Here is a 13,634-nt window from a genome sequence, read left to right on the forward strand (position 1 = left end):
TGGACAAATAAACTGTTTAATGCACTGAAAAACGAGATAGGAACTGGTTGTTACCATATTAATTGTGTGATTACTACCGCAACATAATTACTTTTACTATTTATATATTATCAAATGTGTCATCAAGTGGTTGTAATATTTATCATGTGATATAATAATAGCTAGTATTATAGTAGTGATTATTAATATATTGATCAACCATTCGGCACGATAAGTATAACCATCGTGTACTTTAAGTATTGACATATTATATTGTTAAAATTACAATAATTGTCTGATTAACGTGTATTGCACAAAAAAAACGTATTTCACCAAAACGTTATGTTAATGTCAGTGCAAAGTATACCACTATTTGAATTAGTGACGTACTTATCACTATTTTAGTGAGTGTTGTAGTGAGTGAGTAAGCAGTGAATAGTTACTATTTTCACTATTTCAAATTTAAGAGAGTGTGCAACATAGTAATCATTACCACATAACATGATAACGCAGATTCTTTAGCAGCATTATTTATTTGACACAGTAATTCGCCCAATTGCGAACGGTTCGCTATGCTAGCATGGGGATCATATCCCTATGCTCCATTGGAATTATTACAATTTCAATGAAGCTGCGTTCAACTCAAGGTAATACAGTTATCATTAAAATGACGATTTATAATCGAAAAAATGTTGGAAAATCCAAAAGTGCACACCTCAATCACTCATTTTATTTTTAATCATTACTTTTATGATACAATATTAATGTATTTTTTTTTATTATGAACTTTTATTCAACTTACAAATTATCAATTCGATTTTTTATTTCTTATTTTCAGTTTAATATTTTTTTAATAACATTTTTTTTAAATATTCCGCCTTTTGTCTTAGATGTCACTTTTTTTTCAAACATATTAATACGCTAGTGCTGCCACCAGTAGTTGATAGAGAGAAACAATGAAAAAAATAATAACAACAGTAAAAATAGCAGCTAAATTTTTTACGAATAATCACTTTTACGTCGTTAATTAATTATAATCAAACTAAAAGAGTTCATACAGTAATTTTCATAAGGGTTCTTATGATAAAAAATACAAAGACAATAAAAAAAAAGTTAGGCCGATTAATGGTGTCTATCGAGAGTTATCGTGCTTACGAAGATTCATACGTAACAATTGACCACTAGTTTCTTGGATTAAAATAATTAATTTAAAATCAATGAATTAACAAATCGACTCAACATTGGGTTTAAATTATTCCTTAATAAATTATCTGCATGCGAGTACACAATTTAATAATTTTTTGTGCTATGAAAAGGGTGTAGAAATGTTTTTGTATGAGAGAAATTGTCAACGAGGAAGAACCGTCAATAAAGCACCCCTAGCGCTTTCGCGCTTGAGGTGTGCAATTAGGTTATTTAATTAATAATAAATAAATATTTAACTAATTTAAGAAATTTATAAGTACAAAAATTGACAGATTTTGATTTAGAAAAGTTTTGTTAATAAAATATTATTAATTATAGGTAAAATTATTGATAAGTGCCTAAAAATAAAGTTATATATTGTGAAAAACAATTACATTTATTAATTTATTCAATAACTTTTTTTTTATAAATCGCAATTTTATATTATTTGTTACACTCATGGTTGAATCATAACATTTTTATTGGCCATATATATTATAGCAACGCTTAATATTTAAACTGTTCTGACGCGTATACGGCATGTGGTTCAGTACTATTTTCGCATGGCTTAGGTTCCTACACTAAAAAATTTTGAGTCCGCGGTGTGGTGCGAATGATTTAGCGTTAAAATTTTTAACACTGCTGGTGTGAAAGTTACACGACGCACGGTGTTAAATTTTGGACCGTGTGAATTAGAACGTTCACACCACCAATGGTGTAAATGTATAAGTTCTTCATTTAAAACTCTCGATTACTTCGACACTAGAAATTTAATTTTTTCAAAAGTTGTCTTCATCAATAATAACAATCATATAGTAGTGCTGCAGTCTATATATTATTTGAAAATTTTTAACTACAGATTATATTATAGGGCAATATTTGAGGTAATAACACCGGTGTGAAAAAAACATTCATACCGTCTTAAGAGAACAACGCTGATATTTCACGCTAAGAAAATTTTACACCGTCAATTCATACCCAACAGACCATGTAAAACCCTCGGAGAACAGTTTCACATCAAAAATTTTATACAGTGTATGATACTCTTTCAAAATGACTTAGTGAACAGTACTCGAATCAGTGAATATTCACTGAACAAATAGTCCCAAGTATATCACTAATTAAATCAAATATACTTGGGATTGATTCGCAGTGAATATTCACTGATTTGCAGAAGTTTTTACTGACTCATTTTAAAAGAGTACAAAGTAATATTTACCAGTAGCATGGTTAGGTGTACCGTCGACTGATCCCAACAATTTTATACCACGACAAGTGATCCCTACAAATTGATCCCACTGACATCTGATCCTATCAACAATTGATCGTCAATTGATTTTTATCAACAACTAATTTACATGATATAACTTTTCATATTTACAACAGTGAATTTTTATCACTCATGTCATAGTAATTAATTATTTTATGAAGTTGTCAATGGGATCAGTTGTCTGTGGGATCAATTATCGTGTGATTACTTGTCGGGGATCAGTTGTCATGGAACTGCATGGTTACTATATAACATGTTGGATATTACCACAAAAATGGTAATCATTTTCATCCTACTCAGTATCGATTCCCATTCCTTGAAAAATGGGACTGGTTACCATGTAGAATGTTAATTATTACCATTCTCTTCTCTCCGTATGTGTATTACTTGAAAGTTTTTTTATTACCAATATTATAAACTTGAAAATGGTAAAAGTAAATTTAGTAACGTTTAGCTCATCTGGACATCTACCCAGCATGATACACTTGATGTACTTGACGAGAAAACGGGGTCAAGTTGATTTTATCCTCGGATGGACGGTCGGATGGCTGGGAGTTTGCCGTTAGCGTTGCCGCGTGTTCGACGGACGTAATTTATGGTCGATACATTTTCATTGGTTCTATGCGTCCGCTATACTACGTTGGCTAGTATACAATATATATAGTATATAGTATAAACCAAGAGTATAGCAGATCCCAAACTCGGTTTTTCCACTCCCACACTCACACACACACGCCCTCATCCACACCCATACATTTACTGAGCTAGCAGCCCCAACCCCCAGTGAATATCGAGCAAAAGCGCGCGATAACGAAAGAGAGATGTCCAGAACTAGGGTCGGGATCGTGTCCGGAATTTCCATGACCCCATCGAATACATGCGCTACTCCCAACTCTTTCTCTCCCCCTTTGTCGACGGATGGAACTCGGACACTGTTAAATCCGAACGAGATATTTATTACTATTATCCGTGGTTTATGCTTGATAAAAAATATATACACACTACTCCTCGGTTCGCATCGATTTTTTCATATTTTATTTACATCCATACAAATACAACAACAATAGCCTGTCTAAAGTTACTGGTCTTATTATTAATGCATTAACAATTGGTATTATGATCCCAGTGAGCACTACATAACAAATAATTAACAGTATTGTGATTATCTGCTAACAAAAGAAGAGATGTTGATGCAAAATTACTGAACATGTACCAATATTACATCAAATAATTATAATTATTATTATGACTATCGTGGTGAAAGCTTGCACACGCTTTCGTAGATAATTATAATTAGTCAGGTGGACTGGTCGTTTGCGGTGGGAAATAGAAACAAGTGAAGAGAGGTGAAGAGGGAGAAGTGGAAAGGAAAGGAATGGAAAGGAAAAAGAGTAACGATGGAAGATACTCAGAGCACGCGGGGTTGGAGAGTTAGTCAAATATATAGAAAGGGAGGGCGTGGAGATCGGAGGGTTGTCTCGGTTCAGACGGCGGGTGGACAGAGCATTTACATCATTTAATTTATGACCCTCTCTGCTAGCGACTAAAACACACACCCATACAAGCTTCTCTGAAGGAACACACACATACAGACACCCGTTCACACCCACATGGTCTTACGGTTGTATGTATATTTATTCTATATCTCCCTGGTTGTATGTAGTCACGACCACCAGCTAGGACTGGGTACTGATGTGCCGCACGAATAAATTTGCATATGCATGTTACTGAATGCGGATGCGCCACGAGGCAAAGAGCTTCGTCGGTAGTGGATGGGCACATGGGCGGTGGTTGGGTCGCTAACGCTCTCGACAAAACGTGTAACTCGGAGCTTCATCTATGCTTATATACGTTCCCACATTATATACTCTCGGCGATGCTTGATGCATCTTTTACCAAAAACCCTCGTGTCCGTCGTCTCAGCCATTGTGTATGACCACACACACATACTCTCATACACACACACACACTTCGACCTTGGTAGCTGGCAAACCGCCAATTAGGTCTCAGACGATTTTATTAAGCGTACAAGACAACGCGACACACCAAAACCATACCTCCGTTCCTTCTTTACACAAACGACTAATTTTAATTTAAGGCTTTAAAATAAATTAACGGTACTTATAGATAAAAATATTATTTACTGCGGGTAAGGATTATATGCTTACTATCTGTAGATAATGTCCAGAAGCTAAAGTTTATTCAAACGTTCACAAGTTTTGTTGGTGTTTGAACGCGTTAAGGATTAGCCTGCTGAGAAACGTACTGACTTGAGCAGCTCATTGCCTTTCCTATATAACTACAACTACTGCTAATACTAATACTAATACTACTGCTGCTACTATACATCTCTCTATCAAACTGTCTCTGTCTGTTGATCCAGAGTATGACCTGTAACGTGAAAACGGGGTATTTGGTGTTGAGATTACCGGAACTGAAAGTTTGATTGGCTGGGTTAAGGTATCAAGTTTTGGAAGAGCTGCTTCAAGAACTTAACTTGCTCTAATCCTGATGGTGTATTGGACGGGGTTTCTATAATGTCTGCCAATAATGTCCTTCGCACCATCTTGACTTAGCTGGTTACCGGATGGGACATGTTATTTTTAAAATAAATATACAGAACAATAACTCTTATATGACGTGTGTTAAAGTTATAAATTATAACCTTGACGTGGATATTACATTACACCCTTACATATTTTATGCTGACATTAAAAATCAAATCGATCTTTTTACCGCTTTTATTTATACCTATAATGTAATAATAACAAGTGTGGTAGTTTTGTCGTGAAATGAGAAAAAACCTATACAGTAAAGTATAAAACAGAGAGTGCACTGTAGAAAACCCATAAACTGACAGTGTTCCTTGGTACTAGTGTCATGATCATGATCCAGAGAAACGGAGACGGTGAAATAACACAAACCAAGTCGTTACATTTTATGGCTGTCAGCTCGATACGTCAAATGAAAACCTATTCAACTGATACGTGCTAGCAAATAACTCTTTTAATTACTCATCACTCATAAGATTTAAAGATTTTTTTATTACGATAATCGAAAAGATTTTTATCTTTATTTGATTTCAGAAGCCTGAAATTTATGAAAAGACTATTTATTATAGAGCAACATTTAATGACAATGGATATAATAGGACGAGCATCAACAATAGAAATAGTAGAACCAGCTAAAAGTCCTCGACCCCCATCCTATAATTCACGAATCCTCGATGTCAACGATGGTAAGTTTTATTTTAAAAACATTTTTTACTTAATTTTTGATTACTTGTAGTGACTTATAAGAAGTCTCCCAACATTTTATTTATGTCGCGGATGTTTTTACACGTCTGAAGTATTTTACTTGTTTACTTTTCGTGGGTATTCTCTTCTTATTCTTACCTATATATGAACATGATATAATCGCGCTTTCGGGTCACAGTATTCAGAATGGACATATCTGTCACTAACTCTACGAGGGTCTCTAAGTTTTATATATATATATACATACAGACATATCCATCTGTATCTGCCAACGGATTATAGCCTGTCTCTTGTTAAATAAAACGACCTTGAGAGTTAACTAAGTTGTCGGATGTAGAAAATATGACAGCTACATGCTAGACTGGTCTTACAATTTTTTTGTACACTAAAAAAAACGGTGTTAAAATGAACTCATACCAGTGTAGTAGTGCTACTTATCCGATCGGTGTTAAAACGGTATACATGCAAAATAAATTAACTCCAATTGGAGTATGAGGATATGAGTATAAATGTTTTAAGAACTACAAAACAGAAAAAACAATATTATATACACGAAATACCACTTTTAATGAACTGAAAAAATTGCATAAATTTTTAATTACTTGACAAATTAAATCTTTAGGAACAATATAATAATTGGTTCTATTACACTGATTTAGTTTGCACTCTGTAAAAAATTGGGAGTGAATTCGAAGTGATTACGGATTTTATTTAAATTCAAATTCACTCCTTCACTCAGAGTTCCGGAGTTCAAAAAAAATCACTCCGTATACGCAGTAAATAGAGAGTTTGTTTTTTCAGCGGAGAGATTTCGGAATGGTCTGAATTTTATTCAAATCCGCATTTACTCCGATTCAGAGTTTCAATATTAAAATAAATTTCCCTTCGGAGTGAATTTCACTCCGAGGGGATTAAATATTTTCCCATATTTTAAATAATAAAATTTTTTTGGATTTGACCTATAATTCGACTCGTGATACAAAAATACAACTACTTTTTTTTAACACCGGGATAGCGTAGACTTATACCGAGTTTTTTTTAACAGTGAACTTGTAGCCAATTTCTCATAATTTTGAATAAAGAGCATTAATAAGCTTAAAATTTATAGACAGCTTAAACTCCAGATTTAAAAGATTTTCTGCTGTAAAAAGCTTTTCAAATAATACCATGCAGTGGACAGACTTGTGCCTGTATAAAAAAATACACAAAAATGATATAAGAATAGAGAAGTTTAAGTGTGAAAAGAGTAAAGATGCTTTGTGTGGTGAGCTGGTGACAATACGCGTTGCTGAATGATGTACCGAGTACCAAAGTGTTCAAGTGATATTTGAATCACCTCGAGGTAGTACAATAGCGCCATGGTTTATCGTGCTTTTATCATTTTACTGTAAAACCAACACTTTCCATGATGTTATCGAATACCAAAATACTTGGCACTATGTTGGTAAACGCTTATAAATCCACTTGGCACTATTCCAGAAATCTAACGCCATAAATATAACAACAAATAAATAATAAAAACATTTTATTGTTCTCTTTATTTATAGTTTTAGTTGTAATTGTTTTTATTTTTCTGTTGTTTTTCTCGAAAAAAATATGTTACATCATATGCGATGTTTATTGTTTAAAATAGCCATTGTTCCATCATCCAGATGACTATCGGTTTAATCTCCTAAGTATAGGGGAATAGAAAATATAGATGAGCAGGAAGACTAAGACTGAGAAAAATCGTAGTTTCTCTCTACAGGGTGAATTTAGAGGGTTGAAGAGAAAGGGGGTTAGTTTTCTTTCTTACCAAATATATATATACATTCGAGGCAAGAGTATTCGGTTGAAGAAGCGAGTGTACCGGTCTGAGAGCGAGGCGGAGACACTTAAAGGATTTACGGGTCTAAGAACTCGGTAGCGAAAGCGCGGCGAAACTAAGTGCGCGCCCTGTGAAAAGAGACCGAAGCTTGTGAAAAAGGAAGAAGGAACATTGAAAGAAAAAGAAATGTTGTAAGAAAATAATAAAAAAGAAAAAAAAATAACGTGGTGAAAAAGGAGGCTAAAAGATAAAGAACTAAAAAGAAATAAAAAATATAAGGAAAAGGAAAAGGTTCATAGCTAGAAACATTAACCCGTCTTGGTGGTTCTTGAATTCACCGACGGAATCCGTTAAACCGTTGGTTTGTCGATCGTCTGACCCGATTCTTAGACAAAAACTCATGACTATTTTCTTGATTTAAAGTGTTGCAAGGAAAAACTTGTTCAACCTATTGAATAATTCCACTTTGTTTTTAAAACTGATGTTGCTTTTTCTGATGATCAGCCAATTAACTTTTTTATTTCATTACTCGATACGTTTGGATACTGGGGCAATAAATTACGTCGAATGATTTTATATCTGAATAATGGTAAAAATAGAAATGTTTTTGTTGTGATTGTATTTGAATGTAATTTCACATACACACATTGAACTCGAACGGGAAAGTAGAGAGTTAGCTTAATATAGGTAGAATTCTAGCTGTAGATTTTGAGCCCACGAGCTTTCGTAGTGATTGTAATATAGGTCAACGTTTGTACAGCCGCTTTAAGCTGGATTTACTGAAGAGCTTTCGCCGTGCGATGCCAACCAGAGCAAACTAGGACGGCAAATACATTTTTTACTTTCGTCTTCTCTTTCTCCTCCTCCTCATCCTCTTTCTACTTCACTCCCTTAACTTGCTCGTTTTCTTTCATCCAGAATCCACCCTAAAACTAACGAATACACGATATGAGTGCACTCGTTCGAGACACGCCCCTTGCTCTTTAAAATTTATAATTGACATGTAAAGTTTACTTATGGATTTATATATTTATACGCAGGTAAATATAAAAATGATGATTAAAAGTTATTTGAGTAATGGTAAAAAAAAAATAATATTTGTAACTGTTGTAAGGAATTGGAATCTATTATTATCTTGATGCCTTGACGATTATGGCTGGATTGTTGAACATGAGTTCTAGCGGAATGTTCAGAGTGGTGCTTGCAGTAGTTGCAGTAGTAGTTGTAAGGAGTGAGTGCAGTATAGAAAGGGAATAGGAGCTAGGTTGGAATGGTGGCGTAACATTGCCTAACCTCTTCAAGTAGATACGTCCGTTCACGAGTAGACTGTAAATCTCTTGGAGAGTCCCACAAAGTGCAAACTCCATTCCAAATGCGCTCTATCTACCATCGATCTACTCTAACTTTCGGCTTCTATTCGTATTCCGATCTTCCTAACCACTTGGATTCCCAAAATAAGAAAAAAAATGTTTATTTTTTATTTCAATTATAAATTGATGAGAAGTCACTGGTTCTTGAATTACCGGGAAAATTCATGATCTAGGTTTTCGTAAAATGGTAGGTCAAAAAATAACTCAATGCAATTTACATTCCAATTAAAATTGCTTTCCCTCGTGCCTCTTTATTGTAATAATAACAAAATAGTGGAAACAGAACGCGGCTACATAATTAGTAATTTACATAAGCCGGCTCGATGATTAAAGTTTAATAACCGAGATACTGTCACGTAAACAAAAATTTTTAATATCCTAGAGATTAAAATTTTATACAAGTTTTATAAATTGTCGTATGTATTTTTTTAAAATCATTATGATGATTGATCGTGTTAAAATTTATAAAATTCAAACCCTTAAATGACACATGTCTGTAAAATGACGTATGTGACTTATGTTGATGTTTTGACCTCAGCGTGAAAAAGTGACCGAAATTTATCCTTGACTAAATTCTGGAAAATATTTCTTATCTCTACAAAAAAAACTCAACCTTGTTCATATTGGATTTTTTAGATTTCTATTGGAAAATAAAAAAAAAACGTGAAAATATTTTGTTTTTACCAGAGTACGCACCATTTTTGTTTTCTATTCAATATTAAAAAAAAAAACAGGGTCTATGTTTGAATAGTTTTCGTCCCGTAAGTGAGTTTTCTAAGAAAAATCTTTATTCTAAAAGATGAGTGATGAATTTTTTGAAGAAATAAGTTGGTCTTAATTTATGGTAGACTGCGTGGCTAGTCTATTTTCAGTGGGAAAATTTCAAAACTCTATAGAAAACGGCCTGGGATCAAAATGGCACCGGTATCATCATTTGAGAGATAAAAGATAAAATGAATTAACGGTTAAAATTTTGTATTCATAATAATTTATATAAATTTTGCTCTTTTATATGCAATGCAGCGTTAAGAAATGAGAAAGTTAGAGTGCGTGTCCTAAATAGAGGGTGGAAAAAGTCATGCACTTTGGTAACGTCAAGAGACGCTGCTGAAAACCACCTGAGAGTCTAACTCAGTTGCTTGCTATACGACCATCTATATGTATATATATATGTAGTGTGTAGAGTATTTGGTGTATGTGAGTGAACATCATACACAAGTATATATTCAGTGTGCAAAAGTTCGTCTCGTAAATTTCTGGCCGAGAGCCGTGGAAAATAATTCAGTGCTTTATGACGTATACCACGGGCTTGCTCGAGGCTAGTAAAAGTATTTTCATACGAGATATTCGTTGGGTAAGTAAACTAGATGATTTTTATCTGCTCCAAGTACAATGTTGCTATATATACTATTAGACTATTACTTTCCATTAGGTTTTTTATGTTTTTTTTTATGCAAAAATTCGAATAATGTTAATTATAATTTGAAATGGGGAATTTGTCGGTTAAAATGTTTGAAGCATAATATGAAGCATTTACAAACAAACTAAAGTTTTGTAAAACACAAATGTGATACAAACAAATATTAATATTATTAATAAGGCATATGACGATAGACAAAATAGATCGTTTTTCGTTTGTCAGATCAATTTTCAGTTGCAGAAATTTTAATTTTTGGAAAAAATTGTCAACAATTATTTACTGCCTAACACAATAAGCCTTAGAAAAAAATTTATAAATTAAAAACTTTTGAATGTCTGTCAAATATTTTTTGAGTAACAGTTGAAAATTTACGCTTTAGAAAAATTTATATAAAATGAATGATAGCCTTAAATTTCAAGTTTATATATAAAAATCAAGGAACAATTTTATAGAGAATTTTAAGGGCTGCAGGAAAAACCTTGTTGCGAAAATTGACAAATTTAATATTTAAAGTGGACTTTAAAACTACTGCATAGGATGTTTTAATGTTTCAAGGATAAATTTGTGGATGTACAATAAATACATGATAAAATTTTTGGGCCAAAAAATTCAAAATTCCGCGAATTATTCACAATCTCCCATGGATAAAAAAAAAAGTTCTCCACTGCAGTGATCGTGACCTTCACAGTACATGAAATAGAAAAAACCAAAATGTTTATTAAACTAGAAGGTATTTTCCGTACCATGACCCTCGGGCTAAGAAAAAATTGAAATTTAACAAAATGACGGAGTTTTTGAAAAAAATTTCAAATTTTGCGCGAAAATTTGATGACTTTTGGCCTGCCAAAATTACATTATTGATTCGATCGGAAAACTGGAGGTTCGTGATATGTAGAGACACATATAAAAGAAGCTGCAATTCGAATATCAAATCGATCGGATGATTTGTCTTCGAGTTATAACTGCAGCAATTTTGAAAAATGTATTTTCGAGAACCGATAAGCGGCTGCTCTTCAGATGGCTGTAACTCAAGAAAACTCTTCGAGATATGCACTTTACATTTTAGTATGATATTTTTGAAGGTATAAACTATCGGAATATGCTAAACAAAAAAAATTGACTTTTTCAAAATTTCACATTAGTGGTCCCCCTTAACAGATTATAGTCGTTTTTAAATATTCTTTAAAAGTCAACAATGGAAGCAAATTTTTCAGTATTGCATCTCAAAATTAACGAAATTTCAAATTTCTAATCACATGTGCGATTCACTTCTATAATTTGAAAAAAAATAATCTTACATATAGAATATAATAATTCACCAGCGACAAGATTTAAAGTTTCAATAATACAAAAAAAAAAAAAATAATAGAAGCAAAGTTAGTCTTGTGCAACGTTCAATGTTAAAACACCGACAACTTAGTATTATATAGAGATGTTAAGTTTAGTGCTGTAGTTTTCTTTAGGTCCGAGAGCTGAAGAAAGCGTTCATGTATCATTCATGGTGCAACGACACTACCGTGTCTTGAGCTTTTCTCGGTTGTTTTATCCATTTTCTTATGCACGTTCTCAAGCTAAACGTAAATTTCGGTGCGAATCTCAAATGCCATTTTTCAAGCCAAGACACATTTTTTTCCTGCTCTTTTACGAGACATAAAATTCGACGAGACTTTCCCATTCATTTCAACGAAAGAAAACCCAGAAGAGGTAAAATAATAAAATAAATAAAAGAATAAAATAAAAAAACAATAATAATAATATCCAGGTTTAAAATAATTTTTCAAGTGAATACTGGCTGTATCAAAGCCAGTAATTCAATGGCTAGTCTTATTGTCGGTTGAGTGTCAGTGGAATCAATGGAGTCACCTAGCAAAGTATTCTAGTCACGTATCTTTCAGAGCAGTCTCGAGATATATCGGCATGTACGCGAATAAGCCATTTAATCGACAGCTACCACATTTCGTGAGCGAGTTGAATTATAGATAAAAAGTTAATCATTTTATTTCTTTATCGAAAATTTAATCTGTCATATAAAGCATTAATTAATAATCTATATCCATAAAATGAAAAAGAGAAGAACAATGAGACTAAAAAAAATTTAATTAAACTCATTTATCATAAATATATAGATATATATCTCGCGTGAAAAAAAAACTCGTTCTAAAAATGTTCATAACCATGGACTTCCAAATTTGAGACGATTCTGAATTTTTAGTTGATCATTTTTGGAACTTTCGAATTTTGAACTGAGTACTTTTTAGGAACGTTTTTTTATTTTTTATAAGAACTTTTCAAGAACGAGGCCTGGAGAAAATTTTTCTAGTCTTGAATTTTTTTAAAATTCCAAAAACAATCAACTTAAAGTTCAGTCTCAAATTTGGAAGTTCACTGTCATGAACTTTTATGTAACTAACTTTTTTTACATGGGATATTTATCTTAACGATAGATATATATATACAGATTAACAAGATTACGGAAAAGTCTTTGAAAAAAATTCAACTCCTACGACTACTGTGATCGTGTGTCTGTGGACTATTCCCAGCACAATGAAATTCTGAAAAAAAAGTTTTTGGTTTTCTGATCGAGAAAGAACTGAACGAGTGAATTGTTGCATTCTGGAATTTTTTGGTATAGAACAAGATGGAAAAGAGGAAGAGAGAGTCTGAAAAATAATGCAAAAACGAAAAAGAAGAAGAAGAAAGCGGAAGGAGAAATGAAGAAAAAAAAGACAAGAGGAAGTAGATATTTCAAGCGCATCATCGTCATTGCCGTAAAATCCGGAACGGGCAATTATATTCCCTTGTACCAGTACCTGAGGTATCCAATGAAAGCACCGGGTTGTTGTTGTTCATAGTAATAGTACTAGTACTAGTATTAGTAGTAGTAGGAGTAGCAGGAGTTGCAGAAGCGAAATGGGCTTGAGCGCGCAAGTATTCCCGAAATGCTGTCTGGGCGCATTCTTCTTATTTTCCATAGAATTCAAGTCGAAGAGTATGCTCCACCTTCTCGTTGTTCAACGAACAAACCTATATATCCATATATATTTCAACTACATCTACTGCTACTCCTACTACTACCACTTCTACTAGTACTACTACTACTACTACTACTACTATTTTATTTTCGATTGTCCCAGAACGGTGACAGGAGTCGCAATAGCACACAAGCATCAGCTATACAAAAAATCTTCTTAGGACGAGCCCCGTTATGTCGTTATTAGCGTTTAAAAAGCCGGAATGGGACCAGTTTTATATACGTACGATGTAAAAAGTAACTTTGGTGTACAATGACATCGCAATTAAAATTGAACAATATAGCTAGCTGTTGTGAATTGCCTTTGGGAGGAAA

At 33.2% G+C, this 13,634-nt stretch overlaps 1 protein-coding gene across 3 annotated transcripts in view; it reads left to right on the forward strand.

The window, feature by feature from the left end:
- LOC130673095 (uncharacterized) overlaps window positions 1–13,634 on the forward strand; it is a 332,376-nt gene that overhangs the window by 27,440 nt on the left and 291,302 nt on the right. For all 3 annotated transcript variants that reach the window (XM_057478008.1, XM_057478010.1, XM_057478011.1), the window contains exon 4: window positions 5,521–5,672. In XM_057478008.1, the coding sequence (XP_057333991.1) occupies window positions 5,661–5,672 (12 nt within the window). In that variant the 5' untranslated portion in view covers window positions 5,521–5,660. The remainder of the gene's footprint in view (window positions 1–5,520; window positions 5,673–13,634) is intronic.

This window comes from Microplitis mediator, chromosome 8 (genome assembly GCF_029852145.1).
Source record: "Microplitis mediator isolate UGA2020A chromosome 8, iyMicMedi2.1, whole genome shotgun sequence".
In the NCBI taxonomy this organism is placed as follows: domain Eukaryota; kingdom Metazoa; phylum Arthropoda; class Insecta; order Hymenoptera; family Braconidae; genus Microplitis; species Microplitis mediator.